This window comes from Podarcis gaigeae (genome assembly GCF_964106915.1).
Source record: "Podarcis gaigeae genome assembly, chromosome: 12".
NCBI lineage: Eukaryota > Metazoa > Chordata > Lepidosauria > Squamata > Lacertidae > Podarcis > Podarcis gaigeae.
Window position 1 is genome coordinate 54,733,011 of NC_139688.1, and position 25,846 is coordinate 54,758,856.

Consider the following 25,846-nt stretch of genomic DNA (forward strand, 5'->3'; position numbering starts at 1 on the left):
AGAAGCAAAGCCAGCCTTATTTTAACAAGTTGGAAGTGGGATTTTTTTTTAATAGGTTCAATTTTTTTACCAAAAACAATTGGCAGAAAAGTGTGATTGTGCCCACTTCACTCCTCACCAGCTGTTTTGTGCCATGTTCAGCCAAGCTATGGTTTGTCTTAGCATGCTATCCAAACCTGGGCTTGTGGTTGGTTTGTTGTGGACAAAAGGTAATCAAGAACAAACCTTGGTTAGTTCATGGTTCCTTCTGGAGTTAAACCAAGGTTTGTTTTTGGTCTCAGAACGGCACAGCAGCAATACAATGAGTAAGGCAGGCACCATCTCCCTGGAAGACCGCACACTCACATGTAGCCACTGTTTGGCTTAGCATGACGTGTGAACCAGCTATCAGAAAGCATGCATTTTAAATACGATTTTCAGCACCTTGCCTATGATTCCAAAGTGTAGGAGTGCACTGTACAGCATCATCTGTCCCCTCTACACCTTGTGGCCCTCAGAGGAAAACAAACTTGTATACTGTAACTTACCTCTCTGGAATATTTCAGAACACGAGGCACTTGACTTCCTGTTGCGCCTAATTTTCTGAGCCACCCAGTACCAGAATATATTTTGACATTAAGAGTTTGAGGAAATATTTTTTTGACCTTACAGTTTGAGGGAAGATACCATCTTGCAGAAAACGCGGGAAACAAGTCTTTGACTCAGGTTTTTTTTTTAATAAATTAATATCATTCAAAATACAGTGCCAGAACATGATGCAGCTGAACATGCTAGTATGATCCATCATGAAGCACCTGTGCTCATGTAAGATTGGCGGCGCTCCGCTACTGCTAGTGGTTCCTGGGATTAATGCCAGAGCAGCACTACTGAACTGCTCTCCTGCACAGAGTATTCCTGAAAAAAAAATTGCCCCCCCCAAAAAAAAACAAAAGAGAGACAACTAAGGGATATCTATACACAGTCACACTACAGTAATGCTTGTTATTAAATTAACAAAAATAAAAACCTGGTTAATCCACACTATATCTTGGTTAACATTGGGGCAGGGGGACATAAGCAGCAGGAAGTAATATGCATGAGCCATTGTTTCTGAAATACAGAATGTGGAACTGTTTACTGAGCAAAAGCTCCACACAGACCCGCACTAGGTAGGGCTGGCAATTCTTACTGCAAGCCCAGCAACGTAAGTTCACACCTGGCAAACTACCAGCTGCTCGGAAGACCTGTATTCTAAATAGACAGGTATAAGTTAGTGAAAATACATGCACCTAATAAAATAATAATAATAATAATACAGCTTGACTGAGCCTGCAGTCATTTTGCCCTGCATGTCACCGTAAATTGGAAGATCTACCCTTCCTACCACAGGTAGATCCATGGGATTTGTTTCTCTCTTTACATGGCATTATTATACCAACACGGCTGTTGTGTAATAGGTGTAGCACATTCCATTAGGCCACACAATCTATAATAACTAGCACATACAAAGATTTCCAGAACTCACTCAAATATAACTGGAAGATACTTTGAGCAATTAACATACCATCCTAGAAATAGAAGCTGCTTTTGTGAAAGTTTCCTGAACTAAAAGTCTTCACAAGACTAAAAATTTAGACAATAAGCAGACGCTTTAAGCTTGCAATATACATACGGATCCCATCAGCTACCAGAGGGATTGTTTCAGATTATGGAAGCATATCTGCTTATAAATTCCACCGATTTACACTCAATGGCCACAAAATGTTAAATAGGGCATACATACAAGACAGCTTATTGTTTCATATTCCAGCCCTGTTCTCTCAAAGAGTTTTCATGATAACCAGTTATAGGCATGCAGTCTCTTAATTTGGGGAGCTATACAGGTGGCAGTGTCAGCATCTCTCCATCAATCTCAAACTCATCAGCTCCATCTGGTGAAAAGAGATACGGTGGAGGCTTCCATGGGGATTCTTCAAGGCAAGATGGATATAGCTTTCCCACAGTGCACCGAAAGTCTTTCCCCAAATCCCAGAGCACCCGTTCAGATATATGCTGGCGCAAGAACCACCGGTCAAGTTCCATATCATACTGGTAGGTGGCATACTTGGCTCTCTCATTCATGTGGGTTTCTCGTATGAAGACACATAAGGAGTTGGAAATCACAACAGCTCTGACACAGGGGTCAGAATATCGTTTGGCAGGGATGTTGGCTGCCATTCGCCATTCATTTTTATTCACATCATAAACTTCCACAGTAACGGAAGACCCATCTACAGTGCTAGTAGGGAGCCTTATACCAGAGTTGCTGCCAACGTGCAAGCCTCCGATATAAAAGATTTTATCCCCAAAAGCAGCAGCCGAAGCAAAGCATCTACTAGTTTGTCTCATAGCCATTTCAACCCAAGCATCTGACCTGGGGAAGTAACAGTACATCAGGTTGTGTGCCATTACATAAATGCAGTTATGAACAGCAACAGCTGTACTCCATTGCCACGCACAGGGCAGTGGGCTTACCATTGTCCATTCATCTCTCTCAGTATCATACCTTTCAACAGTTCTCCTGTTGAGCTCTCCACCTACACTGTCTCCTCCAATTGCATAGATGTGGCCTTCACAGCAAACTAGGGATGGCTTTATACGAACAAACAGCATTGGACTCTTTGGAAACCAAGTGTTTTGTTGGGCATCAAACCAGTAAAAGCAATTCACAGTTCGGAAGGCAACCTGAAGTCTGCTCGTTTTACTGTGGTTAGTTTTTGCATTTTTCAATGGGATCTGCCCCCCTGCTATATAAATATCATTATCAGGAGTTACAAGTGTCCCAACCTTATGCAAGTCAGCAGGAGGGCTGCAGAGCTTGTAAACTTTTTCAGCCTGTGGGCTGTAGCAAACTGAAGAGTAAAGACCACCAGGGTTTTCAGAAGCAGCTTCAATGAAGATCATCATTTCCTCTTTAGTCATTCCAAGTCTTGGTTTAAAAAACTTCGGCATAGATTTATATAATCCTTGAACCACTACCGATTTATCGTTCGGCGGTAAGCCTTGAAACCAAGCTCTTTGTGTAACTTCAGAAAGCGCATCAATTCTTATTTGGCTAAGAACAGACGACAAATACTGTGATCGAGATTCTGTGTTGTATTCCAGCCATAACATAGCAGCTTCACGAACGGTTTCCTCCTTTTCCACATTTAAGTTGTCACTACTCAAAATGTCTATCAACAGATCATGTGAGAGCTGCATGAAAGCCTCCTGGTGGCATACAGCTGTGAACTTGTGTTCTACCATTCTTTTAGCACTCTGTTTTAACTCCTCACAGCTGAAAAGATCAGCGAAGCTCAACAGCCGCACACAGTTCTCTGCATTTATTTTTTTAATTAAGTATTCTCTGCAACGATGTAACACATCTTCTACCTGCAATAAAACACAATGCAACGCTTACATTAGCTTCATATTTAAGGTCAACAGAAAAGAAAAAGAAACAGGAAAAGAAACAAATTTCCCTACATTTCTATAAAAGCAACCTCTCCTTAACTTAGTCTATGTTTAAGATAATATTTTATTCTCTTGCCATTTATGGTGTTTTAAATGTGTATTCTATACTTCACCTTCCTTTGTAATATCTTATTTTGAAATCTTTAAGAAAATATTTTATCTTCCTGTTAATTACATTGCTTTGACTGTATATTTTGCATTTGAGCTTCTTTTGTAATGCTTTATAGTGTAATACTTTACTTGATGTTTTAATGTAGGTTGAAAACTGATTGGAGGACAATAGAGGAGTATGACAATGCAGGACAATAGAGGAGTAGGGCTATTGTTTCCCCTCTGCTCAAATGATCAATCCTATGACCAATCAGGGTTTGATCTGCACCCCTATCTGAACAGTGGCCTCCACCCAGTGCAGCACTGCTTAGTTAAATTGTCATTACCAAAAATCAGTATCTTAAGGGGCCAAAAAAATTGCTTAGGGGGCCACATTAGGCTCTCAAATTGAGGGTTAGCTATCCTTGGCCTATATCAATGCATCAATTTTACATCTTAATTCTACAAGGATATAATGGAGAGCAAACTCATTTGAACCAAATAAGAAATAGATTGTAATTAGTTTATAGTAGCACCATTAGGGCAGAAAATGCAAATACTTCCATGGCAGTTTCTGTTAAATGTAAAGGAAAGTAAAAAGTTAAATATTCAGAAAGATACATTTTTTAAAGGGTCTTAGAAAAGTTAGCATATCACATTCCTACCTGTAAGAAGCAAGCCGTTTCATAAAGCTGTTCGACTGTAGTGTCACTTATTGCCAAATTACCCGTGTATGCGTAAATTATGATGATTTGCAAAGTGGCTGCATCCACATTCCTTAGATGGATGTGTGTTTGCTTGCTTTCACTCAACCCACTCATAAACATAGCCCTGAAAGGTAAAACAAAATACATTAACTTCAAGCTTCTATCTTACTTTCTCCAACTCTTTGAAGCCTGGAGCTGGATAAAATTCAGTACATATAAGGGCATTCAAAACTTTGTTTCACAAAGGCTGCATTCCAAGGATTGGGATTTCACACCATTTACACCCAGTTTCATGGATAAGCTACTGTCCAGTTCATGTGCAAGTGGACTCCCTGATCCAAATCAGTTTAGAAAACATATTAATAAATGCCGTATATCAACGCATATACCATCTTTTTCAGTGTATAAGACTATGTTTCGCTAAATTTGCTTTAAAAACAGTAGTCAAAAATTGGTGGTCATCTTATACGCAGGGGTGTATACACAAGGGTTTGTGTTTGTGCTCTGGTGCAGGCAGCCTGGGCTTGGGTTCAGGCTCTGGTGGGGGCGACCCAGGCTCAGGTGGTCTAGGCTCTGGCGACACAGGCTCAGATTTCTTCATTTTGGGTTCAAAAAAATAGGGATTGTCTTATACATTGAAAAATATGGTATGTAATCTCTCCCATAAGAGCAATGCTGACTGAAATCCAACCATTCTGCCCTTCTTTAAAGTATAAAAACAGTTATTACTTTCGAAATCTCCTGTTTAGAACAACTGTCAATGGTCAAAATCTTTTTTGGGTCAAACACATTCTGACATCAGTCAATAGCTTGTAGTAAGCACCAGAACACTTAGTCCTACATACACAAAATTGCAGATTTCTGTAAACTAGTTTCATTTGAGTATTTCACACTCATCTGCAACTTTCTAGTAATTTTAACTTCATCTTTCATGCAGTCACCAGAGACACACAGGCATAAAATTTAAGTTAGTTCGATGTTAGTATTCCTTGAGTACTTGCATGTCACTAGTGTGAAAATCATTTTGTTTTGGGCAAGTTTCAAGTTTTCAAAAGGTCTGGAATTGCCAGTATGTCTTGGTACACACAGCACAATTGAAAGCCAAGAGGAGCCACTGATACCGTGCTTTTATTTCATTTCATTAATACTCACTGAGATATCAACCATATATCAACCATACCAGGAGTTTCAAGTACACAATGAAACAAAGCACATGGAAAATGCAGCATGTCCCAACATCTTCTACAATATGTATAAGATAATTTTATTTATAAAGGTATTAGTTGCACAAGCTATTTTGCTCTTGTACAATAAACATCACAGCAGATATTGAGGCAGAACTCTGGACATATTCCCCATGGTCAATTTGCTCTCGAGCTTGCCTAATTCTTCTAGATTAGTGGTAGCCAGTGTGCGATGCTTTCTGTAAATTATGGACTACATACACATGGCAAATTGTAAACAATGATTGATGGAAGTTGCAGTCCACGACAGCTGGAGGGCCCCACTGGCTACTCCTGTAAGTAGAATGCACTCTTCTCCCTAACCTGCCATGGAATAGTGGAATCATGCTCTTATTTCATGCAAGTATTCTATTTCCATGCCTCCTTATTTCCCAATACACAACACAGCAATGGGATTTTGCATGCATGTGCACACACACACATGCATCTGTTCACACTCAACTCTACGGCAAGAGGTGCAGTTGTCCTTCTTCCCCCCGCTCAAAAAGAAACAAACTGCAAACCTCAAAACTGTAAAAAGAAGGAAAACCTCCTTCTCCTCTGAAATTGAGCTGGAGACATTTCAGACCTTGTTTTCATTAACTAAGCTTCCCTCCATAACGCAAATGTCATGTTTGGCACTCAAACATCACTCTTCTACACTTTGTGAAGCCATCAAAGTAGTTGTACATCCCTGTTTAGCTATTCCACATCCACAACTCCATTCACTTCAAATTACCCAGTAGAACCATTTTAAAATTATATTATACACTGTAGTCTTAGACATAAGAGATGAACAGAATACATTTTAATGGAAGAAATAACACTACTTTAATCACATACCTGAAGTAAGAGCTGCATGTAGCAAGAACCATCTTATGGCATGGGAATTCAGTGCCCTCAACAATTAAAACAATGTCAGTTAGCAACTGCTGTTCATAGAACAACTTTAACTGCTCCAGTAAGGATACAGCATATTCCGTATTGATCTGCCTTTCTTCCTGGGTAGACATGATTGCATTCCATTAATATTTCCAGAAACAGGTTACAGAAGCCACTTTACTTCAGCAGGAAAGAGGTCAAGCAACCATTTTTTGAAGAACTCAGAATAAACTACAAGGGATATTTTGAATCCTTTGCTAACTTTATTAAGACATTCAGCAATGATAGACTGCACTGTTGAATCAATACTTCAGATGGCAACCCACTCCTTGGATGCAATAAACTGACTTGGTGTCCATCCGTTCGCCTGAGACTTTCAAGAACGACCGCCAAGTTCCTGTTCAGATTTCCAGTGATGCAGTTCATGGGCAAACGAATGCAATTTGTGAGGTAGATTTTCTTGAACCATCTCTCAATCACTTGTGACTAGAAGAAAAAAAAAATCATGTCAGCACTTTTTCTAAGCCTGTTCTACCATTGTTCTGCCTAAAACACTGTTTGGTATGCTACTTTAAACCATAAAACTGCTGTTATGAAGGTCATTCATAAATGCAAAGACTAACAGTGAAGAACACATTTGGTGCCTTCTCAACTCCTCTGATGATTTAAGAATGCCCAGAAGCAATGAAGCATTGGATAGGAGTAGCAGCGTAGAAATGTGATTAAACCCTAACTGGTCCTAACTGGTCCTCCCTCTCCTAGCATTGGCAATGTCTCCTTAATAACTGCAATAATGGATCAGGTTTTTGTCTCTCTTCACAATATTTAACATGGCCACAAATGTCATTGGACTCTAGATCTTATCTATACCACAGAAGCTTTGTGATCTCTGTGACACAGTAAACATTTCTCTAATTCTGTTTAGGCTAGTTGTGAGGTACCACCTAATTTCACATATTTAACATTATTTGAGACAGATTTCAATCAAGATGAAACTACATCTGCAATGTCACATTCAAGTATTTTAGTTTACGCACGTGGCAATCCTACAGAGGGGGCTACGACCACTTCCTATGCCCTACTGGCTCATTACTGTCAGACTACCTTTTCCCATTCTGTTTTGACACCCACAACCAGGCGTCATGTGAAGAATAGCTTTACTATCCCAGTTTCTAACACTGGTGGAGACAAAAAGGGTGGCCCATGTTTTTGCACTGGGTAATAGAGATGCTATGAGAATCTCAGCAGCCTATCCTAGCTGTCCTCTCTGGTTCAAGTTCACTCCAACTGTGGGGGGAGATCACCACCCAGTGTTCAAAACTCCCATTGTTCTAGGCGCATTTTGCGACAGGGAATTTCATTAGTGCAAACAGTTTCTGAGCTCTGGAAGCAGTAGTATGCCGAAGATTTCAGATTAAAACTGCAGAGTGGAAGGAAAAGAGGACCTTTTTTGCCTCCCCACTTCCAGCTACTCTCTGAAGACTGGAGAAAAGACCCTCTTAAGAATATTAGGGGGGGTGAGCAAGGAAAGGACTACACTATGTGAAAAATGGACATAATATTTTAGCTGCAGTTCATTCAGTTTCAGCTTTGTATTCTTGTTATAAAAAATTGTGCCTAGACATTCAGTTGTTGTGCCCATAACCTAGGTTTAAGGTGCCATTTAGCTCCTGGCTTTTCATATCTCAGTTTCTAATACTGCCATCACCACTGAGAAAGTGGGGCTCACTGTCATGGCAAGCCACTTTCCAATTCAAGGGTAGTGAGCAGCTGGTTCTTAGCCTGTTCCCAATCAAGATTAACGTTTCCCCATTAAACACCAGCAAGGTCTCCATAACTTGAAAGCTAAATACTTTCAACCTTTGCTTATACTATTTGTTTTCTAGCAGTGATGTGGAGAAGAAAAAAATCCAGTGCTTTATTTTTCTGTCAAAAATTTTCTCTTTTTTAACTTCATTAATAACAATGGGTGGATGCCAGCTACAGATACAGTATTAGGCAAGCTTGGCAGTTTCAAAGTTTTTAGCTTGTTTACTAAATACAAGTAGAACATACACACTCCTTTGATTCCCTCCAAACATCCTTCTTAAACCATAGTACTAAGGAAAAAAGAATACCAAAGCTCAAATGTAGCCAAATACTACTACTCCTAAAGTCTTGGAAATACTGTTTTTATTAGAACTATACTGTGACAGCACCAACTACTGGCTCATGCACAGACAGCCACTACATCTCTAAATATCTTCTGGGAGTTCTGTAGCCTAACCAGTTGCAGTACATCCTGTCAAAACTTGTACACAATTTGGTGGCTTCATTTCAGAAACTTGTCCAACTTATCTCTGTCAACACAGCTTATATTTATATAATACATATTACTACTTTCCCATATCATTGAACTTATTTTGAACTTTAAGACAACTTTCATTTCAGCTACTCCCATACACCTACAAATCTCAAACGCTACTCTTTCAACCATGTCTTAACAAGGCTGCTCAGCTGCACCAAACTTCAGTTCGGATCCCTCTGTAATACCAAATGACATCTTTTCTGATCACTACCATCACCAATCACTTATTCTTATGGTCCATGCTATTTCTCTAGAAAAAGAAGTGCTGGTGCTCACCCTGAACGCCTCCCTTGTTCTCTCATAATGGCAACGGTGTCCACTTGAAAGGTGCCAGAACTGAGTTTTGGCAAGTTCTGGCTAAAAAAAGCCCTGCTTGTGGTTTCTGTAAATATTATACTGGCATACACTTCAAATGGCATACACTTCAAATTTCCAAATAGGATGACTCTGCAAGACTGAACTCTCCAACCGTCAGTCTTTCAGATCAAGAGAAATCTGATTTCTAAACAAGAATTGCAAGATGTGTTATAAATCGCACACATAATTCTATTCAAAACTATTTTTCTTTTAAAGCCTATATACAGAACTGCACATTATATTATTTTTATTAAAACACCATCATCTGAAATTAAGCTGTATGAATTGTCCTTCTGATCCTCGGTTATTAACCCAGCCAATAATCGCTGTTAAAAAGTAAGATATCAATTAAAGCTCAATATGAATTGTAGTGCCAGCACAGAAACACATACTATTGCTGAAATATGAGCCCCTGGGAACAGCAATAGCACCAGTCACTAAACCTGGCAAAATTAAGAATGCCAAGCAAGCCCTATGATGCCATGCCCACTCCCTACCTCCCCCCACAAAAAAAATTCTTGCAGCAACAGCTATATCAATTGCACAATATATTTCTTTACACCTCTGCAAAGACTGAACTTGTTACTTCAACTCAGTAGTTAAAATTTGCATCTGTTCTATGTAGAACAGGTGAAAAAGTAACCTGATCACCATTCTCAAAACATTACAACCCAAACATCCATTTACATGCCAAGTTCACAATGCAACTATATAATTATGCCAAGCCAATATAAATCATCATTAAATTTGTGTGTGTGTGTGTGTGTGTGAGATAGAGATTAAAACCAAAGAAGCAAAAGGAGTCTGTTGCTCAGTTTCAATTAAGTACCTCCATTTCAACATCATTAATTGTAACTTTACACCTACAATTCATTTTTGGGGGAGGAGGGGGAGCGGAATCCCATCCTCACCTTCTCTGCTAAGCAACGCCAACCTCTTTCAGCTAGGAGGCTGTGGTGTCAAAAACACCCACCTGCTTTTCTCATCAGGGAGGGGAACAAGGTGTGTTTCTAAATAGCAGCTCTGTCAGGATGACCACCCAAAACCAGTACAGTGGTACTTTGGGTTAAGAACTTAATTCGTTCTGGAGGTCTGTTCTTAACCTGAAGACCACTTTAGCTAATGGGGCCTCCCACTGCCGCTGCACGATTTGTGTTCTCATCCTGAAGCAAAGTTCTTAACTCGAGGTAATATTTCTGGGTTAGGGGAGTCTGTAACCTGAAGCGTCTGTAACCTGAAGCGTATGTAACCCGAGGTACCACTGTATTTTTATGCAGCGGCGTCAGGATGCAGGAAGGCAGACACCCTGACCATGGCTTCACCTGGATGCGATGCTAAGCCAGGCCAGGCCCACTCATCAGCTTCCACCTCCACACCCACCACAAGACCCCTTCCTCCCCAAAGCCACGCACCCCCCTCCCCAAAAGAAAAACAGCAACCCCTCCGCCCACCCTTCGGAACAAAGACCTTGGGCGCCCGCTGCCCAGAGCCGCAGCCTGACATTGGAGGCAGCAGGCGCGGAGGATGCGCCGCTGCGGCGGCCCTGAGCGGGGAATTCCGCGCCCCCCCCCCGGAAGCACCTACTCTCCAGTCGCGTCGCCGCAAGAGGCGGAGTCGGGGTGGGGGGGGGAGAGAGCCGTTCACGGCGCGTGAGCCCCCGAGAACAACGCACTGACACAAACACACGTCGCTCAGGCGCCTCACACCCCCGCGGCCTTCCTCCTCCTCCTCCTCTCCCCCCATCACCGTCCGCGGAAGCCGGTGCCGACCACCCTCAACCCGGCCAGGAAGGAGTCCAGGCCGCTTTGTCCAGGCCAACGCGTGTGGGGGGGGGGGGGAGAATAGAAGTCTATGGCGGATTTTCTTTTTTGAGGGGGGGGGGGGTCGCGCGCGTTTCCTTTCACGGAAGGGCCGACAGAGGCCTAGGAGATACTGCTCGCCATCCCTTCACCCACTCCCACGGTACAGACGCCCCTCACAAACCTGCGCCACCCTCTCCCCTCCCGCGGCGGCCGCGTCGCCTTCCTCCCCTCAGGATCCTCCCGGGCGAAAAGGAAAGCGGAAGGAGGTGAGGGGGGGGGGGAGGTGGATGGGGGAGGGGAAGGGGCCCGGGGCGGAGGGACACACAGGGCGGCTGCGCACGCGCGGGAGGCCTTACCTCGCTCTCCGCCCGCCCGCTTGCTTGCTTGCTTGCCCGCCCCGACGTCCGTTGAAAGGAGCGCAGCGCGCGCGCGGGCGCACCCTCTCGGCGTTCGAGCCCGCCCTCCTGCGCATGCTCGGAGGGAGAGGAGCGCGACGCGGGGGGGGGGAGAGAGAGAGAGAGAAATGGCAAGGAGGCGGAGCTTGGGTGTGTGGGTGGGAAATGTTTTCGCGCATGGGCAGGGCCGCCTCCGCCCGGCGCGGCCTTTCTCCCTTCGTACGCACGCGCCTCACGCCCCACTCGCCGCCGCCGCTTCTCGGGGAAAGAGGCTCCTTCCCAGAATGCACCGTGTTTGCAGCGCGCCTTGGGCGCCAGGCGGAAGAGGCTGTTTTCCCTGCTTTGCGCCCCCTGCCGGCCGGCTGATGTAACTGCAGCCGCCTTGTGCCACCTGGAAGGCGCAAGAAATGGGGATCAAGTTAAGAAATGGTTGTGAGAGTCGCCCTTGTGGAATAACTAAGGAAGCATCTTTCCTGCCCTCAGGAACACAAACGACGGTTTTGAAACCATATCCTACATGTACACAGGCCCCAGCTACCCATGCAAACAGTTATAAACCACAAACCCAATGTGCATTATTTACATTTGTATATGCAGGGAATGTTTCTATGGGACCACAGATTTACACAGTGATTTTTTTCTGGGGGGATGCAGGGGTACACATATGCAGGGGTACCGCCTCTTCTGGTATGTCCCTCAGGGGACCCTAAGGCCCATTAATAGTAATAGGGAAGTTTTCAATATTTCATGCTGTATTGTTTTTAACACTTGATTGGAAGCCACCCAGAGTGGCTGGGGAAACCCAGCCAGACTGGCGGGGTATAAATAAATTAGTAGTAGTAGTAGTAGTTGTAGCTTAAAGGTCCTGGGCCCTAAGGAACCCAGACTATCCCAGAGCCAGGGCTGATCTGATTTGATCTCCTTCCTCAGGGCCTGTAAGACAGAGCTATTCCGCCTGGCCTTCAATCTGAATTAGCCTGACCCTCTATTCCCTTTTCCCTTTCCTCTTCTATGAAGAAACCCATTCTGGGACCCCACATTTAAATTCTTCCCTGGTCTCCTCACTGGCCCTAGTAGGACCAATTTGGCCAGTTAGCCCTGGTGATCATTTGATGTCTACTGACTGGGTCCCCCCCCCAAAAAAAAATGACCCCTGAATTTTTGAATTTTATTGATATTGATGCAGCATTTTATGTTGTATATTATGCTGTTTTATGCTGTTTTAAAGTCGCATTTTAATCAATGTTTTATATTTGCTGTTAGCCATTCTGAGCCCGATTTTTAAACCGGGAACGGCGGGGTAGAAATAAAAATGTATTGTTATTATTATTAAACATTTTGTGATTCTAAGTTTGGCCTCATTGAGGGGCAGTATTTCAATATGAGTAGTAAAATGAAAGTACCCCTAAGCATTTTTTAAGGGGGGAAAAGCACAAAATTTACATATCTGTTTTCTCCTACTAGTTACTTCAAAGTCCCATCCATTCAATGAGTCTTCCACTCTGAGGTAAGTAGCCAGAGGATTACAAGCCTGGCCAGTTATTTTACCTTCGTAGCTGACTGCAAGTACTGGTGGAAAGCTATGCTCCAGAAAACTCCCCATGTTAACCACATTTGCTGCTGCTTCCTGTTTGTGCATTGCCATAATTCACACTGGCACAATAAAGTGTCCCACCTTAGGACAGTGTGCAGCAAATTGTGTGGAACAAGTGCACATGCTTTGAATGCATTCCATGCACGCTGCTGTGCCACTGAGATACAGTTTGCATCTCTCACTTGAGAGCTCTCTTGAGAGCCAGTGTGGTGTACTGGTTAAGAGCGGTGGACTCGTAATCTGGTGAACCGGGTTCGCTTCCCCGCTCCTCCACATGCAGCTGCTGGGTGACCTTCGGCCAGTCACACTTCTCTGAAGTCTCTCAGCCCCACTCACCTCACAGAGTGTTTGTTGTGGGGGAGGAAGGGAAAGGAGAATGTTAGCCACCTTAGGGTGGTGATAAAGCGGGATATCAAATCCAAACTCCTCTTCTTGTCCTTGAGGGGAAAGAAACAGGCCATTTTGGAGGTGGTATTGAGCCAGACTGCAAGATGTGTTTCTCCCGTTGCCTACATGGAACCTTGGATTCTGTTTTTATTACCCTATTTTTCCCTACGTTCTCTCAGCAGATGAGGACTAGTGAAACAATCAGCATCTTAGACAGGCAGACTGAATTGGAGGCAAGGTGTAGGACACCAGATCCCCAACAGCAGAGTGAGACTCCTTTCCATGAAGGAAAGTCTGTACATGCACAGGGGAACTTTTGACACTAGGTCATTGAAACTTCATTCCCCCCCCCCAGGGGGGCTTTGCACATGCTCAGAGGCACTCAGTCCAAAGTGGTAGAACTTTTTAGGGTGAATTGGGTCAGGCATTCTGTTGGAAAGCTGCCTTGATGGCCTTAGCAGGGGTGGCAAATATATCCCACGATCTTTTCTTGTCATTTACTTGCAACTGTAACTTCATTAGGTAAGCGGTCCCAGACTGGTTCTGTTAGCCTGACCCTATGCAGAGTAAGGGAGACATGAGAGTGAGTTTACTGGATGCAGAGTGGCACTAAGTATTTGCAGGATCAAAGTGCAAATGAAATGCAGTGGTCACTGTCCTTACTGTGTCTCTACCTTGGCAATAAGCCTGAATTTTATAGGTTGAGGGTGAGTGAATGCATGCAGCCATTGTTGTTGTTTAGGCGTGTCCGACTCTTTGTGACCCCATGGACCAGAGCACGCCAGGCACTCCTGTCTTCTACTGCCTCCCGCAGTTTGGTCAAACTCATGCTGGTAGCTTCGAGAACACTGTCCAACCATCTCCTCCTCTGTCGTCCCCTTCTCCTTGTGCCCTCCATCTTTCCCAGCATCAGGGTCTTTTCCAGGGAGTCTTCTCTTCTCATGAGGTGGCCAAAGTATTGGAGCCTTAGCTTCAGGACCTGTCCTTCCAGCGAGCACTCAGGGCTGATTTCCTTAAGAATGGAGAGGTTTGATCTTCTTGCAGTCCATGGGACTCTCAAGAGTCTCCTCCAGCACCATAATTCAAAAGCATCAATTCTTTGGCAATCAGCCTTCTTTATGGTCCAGCTCTCACTTCCATGCATCACTACTGGGAAAACCATAGCTATAACTTTAAGCAGCCATACCTTATGTGCATCAGCCCATTGAAATTAATCAAGTTAGATGCACTCAAATTTGCACAGGACCAGACTGTTAGCTGTAAGTCTCCTGTTGCTTTAAAGTAAGGGCCTCAATTAGCCACAGGTGTGGTGTGCTGAGGAAGGGCTTGTGTTTAAGAGAGAGGAGAGAGGTGTTAGCAATTAGTTCTTTGCTGGGCTGTCTTCGGATGTAGCAGCAGCATGGATACCTGGTTTGGGGCCGAATACAGGAAGGGCAGGAATGACTTGGCTTCGTAGAGCTTGCATTTAAGGAGTAAAAAGCAATTGGAAGGTGGGGATTCTTGGTTTATAGAAAGGTGTAGAAAGATGGTGAGAGCTTTAGTGGAGGCCTGGAAGAGGCTAGCCTGTTGTTGAAAGAATTCTCTGAATTGTTGGACTGTCTGGGTTTCAGAAGAGGTTTGTAGGCTTTTTGTTACCTTTGAATAAGTGTATTTCTCTTCCTGTCGTGCTTTTTATATGTTTATAAACTTACAGCCCCTTTCTTAAAATACAAAACTAGTTTGAACGAGGTATTCTGGATAAGTTATCATGTGGGCAGTTACTGCTAAAGTTTTGTGTATGTGTTAAATCCTAGTAATAAGGCTGACAACAGCAATAATGATACTTGAGGGGTAATGGGAGGTTTATTGTCTTTGCCTAGAAGGAAAGAAGAGAACTTTGACCGTAATGAATTGAGATGGGTGTGTTCATTGTAATAGCCTTCTGCCATTTTAGAAATAGATGTATTTCTGATTAGTCATTAAGCAAGCTGGGTCAACATTGTGCCCTGTATACTTTGAAATTGGTCCTACTGAAATTTTGAAATTGAAGGGACTCAGTTCTGAGTGAGCTTGCACAGGAGTGAGCTATAATGTATCTGTGGGGTGTGAAACGTATTCTTTCAAAGTTATATGCATTTTCCATTTCTAGTATTGTCTTTAAGCAGTGGTCATATCTCTGCTAATACTTATGGTTTCTCTGCAACAGTTTGCACACAATAGTCAGGTTTGAGTGGAAAAGGTGATGATTAAAGTAGGAGAAAGTGTATTTGCTTGTAAGTTTGTGTGATTAAATAGAGCACTTATGGCATAAGATCCACAGAGAGCAATGAGGCTTAAGGACATGGTTTCACAAAAATCTGTTTGGAGGGATCAGTCAGGCTGAAGTTGTTTTTATCTTAAATGCAAGAATGGCTTTAAAGTCACAAGGGAGCCTGGTGAATGGTCAATACCCGCCTGTCCCATAAAGCCCCCTTAAGGCTCTCTACTTTAAGAGGGCTTTTTCCAAAAATGTGGGGGGAAAGAACAGGGGAATGATATCTAGATGAATGGGTATCAAGCCCATGCCCCCCCCAGCCTTACTTCCCACTTTCCCTCTGCTTCCCTTTAATTATATTAATTTATTCATACATACATACATACCCCACCCATTTGGCTGGGTTTCCCAAATACATTGCATACAAGGCAGCCGGTTGCACTGCAGAACAGAGTGCTGGTGGGACCCCAGCCACCCATCAACTTAAGTTCTCCAGATAACATAGAAATTAGATTTGTTTCCTGTTCCCTGAGCCCTGCCTGAGTCCTTTAAATGCGTAATGGAACCACCCTTCCACGGGGAGTGTTGAATCTGTTTCATCCCCAGAAAACCCAGGCCGTCCACAAACTTAACAAAGGTGGTGTGTGTGTTTTTGTCTGTGTGTGTGTTTTTAAGTGCTGCTTTTCTGTTTCCCAGCCTACAAAATGAAAGCTTCCTCGGAAAACGGACCCTATTCCACAAACCAAAGGCCCTTTTTTTACGCACAACCGACGGCACAGCAACCTTTCCCTAATCCATGGTTCCTTGGCCCAATGTACAACCCGTACGGCATCCCTACAGCAGGTAAGGCTGAGGAAGAGGTACAGGTTGGGCCAAGGATGAAATAAGAATTGAATCCATTTATGTAGCATTGGTCTTGCAGTTCATATTCAGGTTTGGATTTAATGTTGATATTTCCCTAGTCCAGCCTTGGCCAACCTGGTGCTCTGCCAGTCAGAACTGAATAGCGCTGTAGTACAAACCACCTGGAGGGCATCAAGTTGGCGAAGGCAATTCTAGTTTGTTTTTTAACTGGCTATCTGTGATATAATAGGGAATTCTACAGAGACCTTCATGATTGCAGCAATTACAACTGTGGTTTTGCCATGTTGGGGTGCTCCCTTCCTGGCAGGAATCCTCTGTGCACCAGAGGAATTGCAATGGGTAAAGCTCTCAGTAACAAGCAATAGTGATGGAAAACGTTTCACCTACTGAACTTCTGCATGTTGTCCTGTAAGAAGAAGAAAAAGGAAACCCTAAAGCAATTTTTATCATAGCCATTATTTTAATACTTCATTACTCAAGTTGCTTTATTTCAATAAACTTTATCTCACTTTTGCTTTGAACCTACCTGGCAACAGTGTGAAGCTCTAAGCTAGAGAATGCCGCCCCTGACCCTAAAAAGGTTGATCCTTTGGCAGGGGGGTGGGCAATAAGAGAACCCCTGAGCTAAAGGAATCCCCTTCAGAGCTAGACATTTGAACAGACCAGATTTCCTCAACCTCGACCCTCCAGATGTTTTTGAGACTACAATTCCCATCATCCCTGACCACTGCTCCTGCTAACTAGGGATCATGGGAGTTGTAGGCCCAAAACATCTGGAGGGCTGAGGTTGAGAAAGCCTGGAACAGACGATAAGAAGCTTACTCCAGGTGAACTAGAGAAATCAAATGGTGGTCTTTTCACCATCTCATTTGTCTATCCAGAGCCAACAAACAGTTGGTGTAAATAACTACCCGCAAGCTCATCTTGGGAACATGCCCAAGATTAATGGTTGCCTCAGTGGGAGAGAAGGTAGCCCCTTGCCTTATGCTCTCTAGGGAAGTCTAAGCCTCCAAAAGGCTAAACCTGAAAAGTATGTGACTCTTCAGTTTGTAACCTGAAGGAGCATCTCCACCTCCATCGTTCTGCCCAGGCACTGAGGTCGATCGCTGCAAGAAGCCAAGTTATAGGGAACCAGGCAGGGGGCCTTCTCGGTAGTGGCACCCGCCCTGTGGAACGCCCTCCCACCAGATGTCAAAGAGAAAAACAACTACCAGACTTTTAGAAGACATCTGAAGGCAGCCCTGTTTAGGGAAGCTTTTAATGTTTAATAGGTGATTGTATTTTAGTGTTTTGTTGGAAGCCGCCCAGAGTGGCTGGGGAAACCCAGCCAAATGGGTGGGGTATAAATAATAAATTATTATTATTATTATTATTATTATTATTATTATTATTATTACAGCTCAGCAGAGTGATCCAATCCACTGGAGGTGTTGGTAATCCCCAAATGCCCCTGAGCGCGCCAGGATGGCTGTGGTGTAAATGCAGTTGTGTAAATATAGGACAGGACAGGGCTTCCTTCCAGACCATGCTGGTCTGTTGTTTGCTGCTGTTTACCCCTGACAGCCAGGCATTTATCAAGTTTTAAGTGCTGCCCCTTTGGCAGCCGACGTCTGCATGGTCCCCAAGGTCCCTGCAAGGTTGGGGGGAAGTGGGGCAGAGCACATGGGACAGTTCACCCCAGATGGTTCCAAATACAGGGCTCTTCCCCGAATGTTGGGGTTCCTTGTGCTACCCTGTTCTTGATTCCCCCAACTGCTGTATTCAGTGCATATTGCAGCAGAAATAAAGAACACGGATTTCTTTACAGAGGTCCTATGGCTAGGTCGGGATGGCATGGGGATGAGGGACAAACTCCCTTCTCTTGCGGGGGCCCAATTAGTGCCATTGCCTTCTGTTAATAGTTTGGGTGTAATCCTTGATGCCTCCCTTTCCATGGAGGCGCAAGTTACAGCAACAGCCAAGGCGACATTTTTCCACCTTCGCCGCATCAAGCAGTTGGTCCCTTACCTTTCCCGCCTTGACCTGGCCACAGTGATCCATGCGACGGTCATCTCCAGGCTTGACTACTGTAATTCGCTCTATGCGGGGCTGCCCTTGAAGCTGTCCCAGAAACTCCAGCGGGTACAGAATGCTGCAGCGAGGCTCCTCACGGGGTCTCTGCCATGGGAGCATATTCACCCAGTGCTTTTCAAGCTGCACTGGCTCCCGGTGGAGTACAGGGTCAGATTTAAGGTGCTGCTTTTGACCTTTAAAGCCCTTCACGGCCTAGGACCCTCGTACCTACGGGACCGCCTCTCCTGGTATGCCCCATGGAGAGCCTCAAGGTCCCTAAATAGCAACACCCTAGAGGTCCCAAGCCCTAAGGAAGTTAGATTTCAACACTGGCTCCGGCCTGGTGGGACGCTCTGCCTCATGAGACCAGGGCCCTGCAGGATCTGATTTCTTTCCGCAGGGCCTGTAAGACAGAGTTGTTCTGCCTGGCCTTTGGCTTGGAGCCAATTTGATTCCCTCCCTCTTTTTTTTTTTTCTTTTTCTTCTCCTCCTGCAATGAGGCTACATTTTAATGTTCCATTATTTTAATGTTGTATTTTATTTTTGTTTTTAAGTTGTAATCATTCATCTTGTTTTTATTATTGCTTGTAAGCCGCTCTGAGCCCGGCCTTGGCTGGGGAGGGCGGGGTATAAATAAAAAAAAAATTATTGTTATTATTATTATATGATGCCGAGGAGGAACAGAAGTACCTGAAGAGGTTGCTTTGGTAATGATAGATGCAACCTTTTTTCATCCTTGAACATCACAGAGGGATTTCAATTAACTTTTGCTGATCAAAAGTAGGTCTTGTTAAAGGTCTGAATGTCTTCTATGAAATAATGAATCTTAAGGTTGTTTGGGCAAAACTTACATTGGTGGAAAACGCATGTTTCTATTCTTTTTAGGCTTAAGAAGTGGGAGTCCATATTTCCCCTTTTACTCCGTTCCTGTTCAAGAGTATCCTGGATATCTTATTCCACAGCACCCCATGCAGATGAGAGTGAACAGGAGACCCTATTTCAATGGTCCTCCGCCCTCATCACCCATGTTTTTCCAAGCCACACGCTTCAGGCACTATAATCCTGGCAAGCGAACAGAGACCAAAGAAACTCAGACTGACCCTAGGCAGGCTGAAAGTAAACCGAAAAAACATCAGGATCATGGTATAGAAGTGAGAGACTCTGAAATGGGGAACGTGGCCTGTGTCTCATCTGGTGTTGGTAAAGATGCTGATATCTCTTTGGAAAAGCCAGAGAGGGCTGTATCTCCTCTTATTGCAGAGAGAGACTTTGCCAAGGGCTCTGCAGGTTCTTTACAGTTCCGAAGCCTTCCCCCATCAGGTTACGCTTTTGAGAAAGAGGAAGTGAGAATAGAGTATGGGAACAGTGGGGGTCCCGCCATTCAACTATGGAAGTCCTTCAAAGAAACAATTCCTCTTTATGACGTGGTGAAGAAACCAGTGCCGGAGAATGTGATACAAAGGGATATGTTTGCTATGAGTTCCTGCGAAGGCGTTGCATATGGGCCTCGTGAACAGACTGAACTGGTGCCGAGCATTTCTTACCCAGAGGAGCAAGAGGCTGTTGAAGATGTGCAAGAGACGGAGCCTCAATATAAATCGAAGCTGGATTTGGAAAAACAAGGAGCTACTACTCATGGGCCAAAGTCTCCTCTAGACGAAGCCAGAACAGTGCAGCTGGCTGAACAGAACAGATCCGACCAGTTAGGTACGAGGCAAGAGGCTTTGATGTCGAAAAGATCTGGCTTGAAGAGGTTCGGTGGTTCCAGAGCTCCTCATGATGTGTCCAATCTGGTTCGGCAAAGGGAACTGTTTCCGTCTGGCATGGAGATAATGAATGATTCCTATTTCCCTCGCAAGTTGAATGAAAACAATGATGTGAGTGATGAACACGTGCCAACTTCAGAAAAAAGCATGTGGTGTGACGAGTCAGAGAAATACATTCCTCCTGAGGGCTGGTTAGCTTGCTTAAACAGCATGGATTCCAACTCAAATTACAATCCACATTTCTCCCGAAGGAAACGTCCGAGTGTACTTAGTTTTACCTCCGATGAGATGTCTTCTGGAGATGAAGACTCGTCGATGGACGATGCACCACTGTCATATTTTGCTTCTGACTACATGCTTCAGAATATGTATACCTTTAAGAAAAGCGTCGAAGGTTTGGAGATAGATAAAATAAAAAGTGGAGGCTCCCTCAATGAAGATGAGGAAGTGGTGGGGATGGAACAGGCCAATAACAGCTGCAGCCAGAACTTGAAGGGCAGTTCACAGGTCAAGATCAAAGAGCTTTCCAGTCCAAGTGGCAAGCTGGGTGCTCTCCCCAGGACTTCCAGTAAAAGGCATCTCCAGTCTCTCAAGAAGAAAGCTACTAAGAGTTTGTCTCCATCAGAAGCAGATGAGTCTGAAGAATACTGGGTAAAGGAACCAGAGGAGGAGGAGGAAGAGGGGGACGAGGAGGAGGAGGACAACGATGACTACTTGAATCAAAGAGGCTCCAGAAGAACCTTGACCCCCAACAGAAGTTGCCCTTACAGGCAGACCGGCCAGCAAGTGATCTGGAGAGTACCAAAAAATGCTGTGCCGGCACACCTCCTTAGTTGGCCTGTGCAAGATAAAATGAAAACGGCAACTAAACTGAAGAAGGATCAAGAACAAGTTGAGGATCTCTTCGGCGACTACAGCTTCTGGCTGCAGAGGCCTACGTCCCAGCAACTAGAAGCGCTTGAGGCACGAAGAAATTCACAAAAGAGTTCAGGTAAATAGCAAACACACAAGTGGCATTCCTGCATGTTGGGACAATGCAGTATTCATTTTCTCTCACACTATGGGCCTTGCCAGTTTGGAAGAGGGGTAAAGTACCTTTTAATAGACTGGTGTATGTGGGATCCACATTCTTCTTGTCCCAATGTATATTCAGTACATTTATACATACCGTATTTTTTGCTCTATAAGACTCACTTTTTCCCTCCTAAAAAGTAAGGGGAAATGTGTGTGTGCGTCTTATGGAGCGAATGCAGGCTGCACAACTATCCCAGAAGCCAGAACAGGAAGAGGGGTCGCTGCTTTCGCTGCGCAGCAATCCCTCTTGTTGTTCTGGCTTCTGAGATTCAGAATATTCAGATCTTTGTACATGTGATTGTGATCCTGCTCTGCAGTTAAATCAATGCATGAAGTGGGTGGGGGGAAACAGTAAGATGGTGATACTTGAAGGTTGAAATGTCTTGGCCCAGAACCCTAGAAAACTGGATGTCGGTGGTAGAGTTCAGTTCAGTAAGGCTTTCTGGATTAAATGATCTTGAATGCTTGTTGGGAGGGGGGCGTTGGCAAGGGGGGTGGAGAGTATTAAGGCTAGTGTAATAGCAGGAAACACAATGACTGACTTGGATTCTTCTTCCTTATCTTGCCCAGGAAGGCTACAAAAGGAAGGTGGGAGGACTGCATCTGCTGAATACTGGGTGAAAAGTGGAGCTAGGCCCAAATTTGCTAGCCTCGTACATGGTGACCACTTCCCCGTAATCAGAAGCAGAGAGAGAGGTATGGCATTGTCTATGTTTTAGGAAAGTGTACCTGTTAAACGTAAGGCACAAAGTACTTTCTTCTGTCCTTGTAGCGATTCATCTAAACTTGGTTGTTATCTCTGTTGCGGCCCAAAGGAGGGAAAAAAACACATTGTCAACACAACAGCTTGAATGCACACATAAAGCAAGTAGAGGCAAAGCTGGATTTGGCACAGATAAGGTAGATGCAGCTGCAGTTCATCACAGGGTTCAGGTCAGTGTATCTAATACAACACATGTATTTGCAAATATGCAATATGATGCACTTGACTCCCTGGTCCTGAATGGGGTAACTGTGCCCCTGAAGGACCAGGTGCGCAGCCTGGGAGTCATTCTGGACTCACAGCTGTCCATGGAGGCGCAGGTCAATTCTGTGTCCAGGACAGCTGTTTATCAGCTCCATCTGGTACGCAGGCTGAGACCCTACCTGCCCGCAGACTGTCTCACCAGAGTGGTGCATGCTCTAGTTATCTCTCACTTGGACTACTGCAATGCGCTCTACGTGGGGCTACCTTTGAAGGTGACCCAGAAACTACAACTAATCCAGAATGCGGCACCTAGATTGGTGACTGGGAGCGGCCGCCGAGACCATATAACACCGGTCTTGAAACACCTACACTGGCTCCCAGTACGTTTCCAAGCACAATACAAAGTGTTGATGCTGACCTTTAAAGCCCTAAACGGCCTCGGTCCAGTATACCTGAAGGAGCATCTCCACCTCCATCGTTCTGCCTGGACACTGAGGTCCAGTGCCGAGGGCCTTCTGGTGGTTCCCTCGCTGCGAGAAGCCAAGTTACAGGGAACCAGGCAGAGGGCCTTCTCGGTAGTGGCACACGCCCTGTGGAACGCCCTCCCACCAGATGTCAAAGAGACAAATAACTACCAGACTTTTAGAAGACATCTGAAGGCAGCCCTGCTTAGGGAAGCTTTTAATGTTTAACAAGTTATTGTATTTCGATGTTCTGTTGGAAGCCACCCAGAGTGGCTGGGGAAACCCAGCCAGATGGGCGGGGAATAAATAAATTATTATTATTATTATTATTATTATTATTATTATTATTATTATTATTATTATTATTATTTATTATTATTATTTATTATGATGATGCTTAATTTTCATTGACCTTTTAATGTATCCCGAGGGCCAATCTACACAAGGCAAGAGTTCATAGGGTTGTAGAGTTGGAAGGGACCCCCAGGGGGCATCTAGTCCAGCCCCCTTCCAATGCAGGAATCTCAGCTAGAGCATCCATGGCAGATGGCTCTCCAACCTCTGCTTAAAAACCTCCAAGGAAGGAGAGTCCACAGCCTCCCAAGGGATACCATCCCACTGTGAAACAGCTCTTAATGTCAGAAAATTCTTCCTGATGTTTAGTCATAATCTCTTGTAACTTGGAAGACATTGGTTCGAGTCCTACCCTCCAGAGGAGGAGAGAAAGTTGCCCATGTTGCTACAAATGAGATTAATCCACACCATTCTCCATAGCTGTCCATGAAACTATGAACAGTATAAGCCCAGCTTTATAGCATAATCAGTCGTTCATCAGTGGAGGGAATAAACAGCTCTCTGGTCTAAACTGGGTTAATAAAACCGGCATTATTTAAAGCGTTTTCATATTCCCTTCAACCAAACAGCAGATGATACATCTGTGATAAGGCTTCATAGAAAAGGGAGAGGAGTTGGGAGGGAGAAAGGGGTAGCAGAAGCAAACTCTGGAATATTTTGGATGAAGAAATATTTGTTCCCTTTTTCTTCAGGTGACTTGCTTCTAGGCATACCAAAGAGAAAAGCACGGAAGCCTCCACATAAGCGTAGAGACACAAGACATGACATAGAAGTTGAAGAATGGGAGAAGCCCAAAGCCACCCAACACAAGGGTAGGTTTATTAAGTCTAACCTAAGACTTAGTCCAGTGGTCTTCAGAGTGTAGGTGCCAGAATAGATTCTCAGAAGAAATTGCTGGTCAGTAGACACGGGTGGCGCTGTGGGTTAAACCACAGAGCCTAGGACTTGCCGATCAGAAGGTTGGTGGTTCGAATCTCCATGAAGGGGTGAGCTCCCATTGCTTGGACCCTGCTCCTGCCCACCTAGCAGTTCTAAAGCGCATCAAAGTGCAAGTAGATAAATAGGTACCACTCCAGTGGGAAGGTAAACGGCGTTTCTGTGCGCTGCTCTGGTTCGCCAAAAGCGGCTTAGTCATGCTGGCCACATGACCCGGAAGCTGTACGCCGGCTCCCTCGGCCAATAAAGCGAGATGAGTGCCGCAACCCTAAAGTCAGCCACGAGTGGACCTAATGGTCAGGGATCCCTTTACCTTTACCTTAGAACTGGAAAACTTAATTATGAGAACTTCACTGTGAATCTGTGCATGGGATGCTCCTAGGAAGTCGGATTTGAAACACAGGTCTGGGGAAATATGAAAGGGCACATGAATCTGAATCTTCAGGTGTTTTTCTATAGTGATTTGGCTTATCTCTGATGATAAGAGAGGCCACAGACACTTTCCGAGTTGCAAATGCAAGCCATCTGATGTTATAATCTCTACATGGATATCTGAAATACTAGCCCTGCTTTGTAGGATGTAGAACAGATGAGCAACCTGATTTCAGGTGTTGGCTAAGGTGACTTTGTATACTCAGCTTGCTATAGCTTTGCCTGTATTCTGACTCACCAAGCTGGAAAAGTATTTTGTGCATTGGGAAGATACCTTGTTCAATCCTTGGCACCTCCAGATAGGGCAGGGAGTATTCTCTACCTGAAATCCTGCACAGTGCTGCCAGCTAGATGGACCAAATCAGTCATGACATGGTATAAGGCAGCTTCTCATGGAAACTCACCTTATTTTTGCTGCATTTTACCCTGTTGCCTGCTAGATTGCACCTATTGTGTATGCAAAGAGTTTGTAGCTGCAAGAATGAGTGAGACGCAAGTATCTGTTGTGCCACAATACTGGCTGTCTTGTGGGGCTTAGCACTGAGTTAACACTTAAGACTTGGGGACAAGTCAAACGTTTAGAAAGTGTGTGGTGCACACAGGTGAGCTCTTGAGAATAGATTTTTTTTAGGAGTCCTGCAAGCTTCCCCAAACAGGTACTGCTTTCTCAACACTCCTGCACATGACCCATGTTTAGGCTCTGCCTCACCTAAGGTTTGCAGGTGAATCTCGGACAACTCCTTTAGTAGGTCAGTGTCCATCAAAATGTGATTGGATAAAAAGAGAGCCTGCAGCAGAGTCCCTTAATAATTAGCCTTCTTTAATATCATTTGTGCAGGACGTGGAACAAGGAGATCTCTCTATAAAAGAAGATAATCATAACCGAACTGTAAACCCCAGATATCATTCGGATGAGTCCTATTTAATGGTTGCAAGTGGCTCGGCAAGATTAAAGTTGCACTGTAAAGGTTTCTGAGCACACGTCTGACAAAATGTATAAAAAAATGAACACCAAAACAAAGGCACTTGGTTTTGTAAATAACACAACTGATATTTAACCAAAATAAAAGTTTAAAATTGCACCAATGGGATGTCTTCGGAATATTAATTGTAGCGCCTCAAACATTTACTTGAAGTGGCAAACTTTGAAGCAAGTAAGTTTTCTGTTTGGAAACTGCAACTTAGTTTGAGAAACTTTCATTTAGGGTTGAATGAAGTTCCATTTTCAGAAGAACTCTGTTGGATGTTATTCACTCGCTCAAGCATTGTGAAATCCAGGGACAGCAAGAGTTGTTTCAATTTTTGTGGCCCAAACGCTCCTGTTGCCCGATCATTGTTACCTGGTTTTCATTGGCACATATCTTCAAGCCAATACAGGTGAATGAGTTTTTTATTTGAGAAATCAGCTGCAACAATATTAAAGTTTCTACCCTTAAAAGGTTTCTCCTC

At 44.2% G+C, this 25,846-nt stretch overlaps 2 protein-coding genes across 8 annotated transcripts; one reads left to right on the plus strand and one right to left on the minus strand.

Annotated features, from left to right (window-relative positions):
- Window positions 1-695: 695 nt before the first annotated feature.
- Window positions 696-11,347, minus strand: KBTBD2 (kelch repeat and BTB domain containing 2). Of its 4 annotated transcripts, none has more exons than XM_083706340.1 (4): window positions 11,236-11,347; window positions 6,335-6,859; window positions 4,227-4,392; window positions 696-3,390 (listed from the first exon to the last, which is right to left on the minus strand). In XM_083706340.1, exons 2-4 carry the CDS (start codon window positions 6,502-6,504, stop codon window positions 1,855-1,857), a joined length of 1,872 nt encoding a protein of 623 aa, XP_083562466.1. In that variant the 5' UTR covers window positions 6,505-6,859; window positions 11,236-11,347; the 3' UTR covers window positions 696-1,854. The 4 variants fall into 4 exon arrangements, with proteins under 4 accessions (XP_083562466.1, XP_083562465.1, XP_083562468.1 ...); XM_083706339.1 differs by lacking the exon at window positions 11,236-11,347 and adding an exon at window positions 11,061-11,212; XM_083706342.1 differs by lacking the exon at window positions 11,236-11,347 and adding an exon at window positions 10,545-10,653.
- LOC310828630 (uncharacterized protein) lies at window positions 11,016-25,483 on the plus strand. 4 transcript variants are annotated; one of them, XM_083706274.1, is made up of 6 exons: window positions 11,016-11,145; window positions 16,185-16,331; window positions 19,290-21,161; window positions 21,815-21,940; window positions 23,722-23,841; window positions 25,236-25,483. In XM_083706274.1, exons 2-6 carry the CDS (start codon window positions 16,193-16,195, stop codon window positions 25,271-25,273), a joined length of 2,295 nt encoding a protein of 764 aa, XP_083562400.1. In that variant the 5' UTR covers window positions 11,016-11,145; window positions 16,185-16,192; the 3' UTR covers window positions 25,274-25,483. The 4 variants fall into 4 exon arrangements, with proteins under 4 accessions (XP_083562400.1, XP_083562399.1, XP_083562397.1 ...); XM_083706273.1 differs by lacking the exon at window positions 11,016-11,145 and adding an exon at window positions 11,418-11,793; XM_083706271.1 differs by lacking the exon at window positions 11,016-11,145 and adding an exon at window positions 13,423-13,522.
- The last annotated feature ends 363 nt before the right edge of the window (window positions 25,484-25,846 follow it).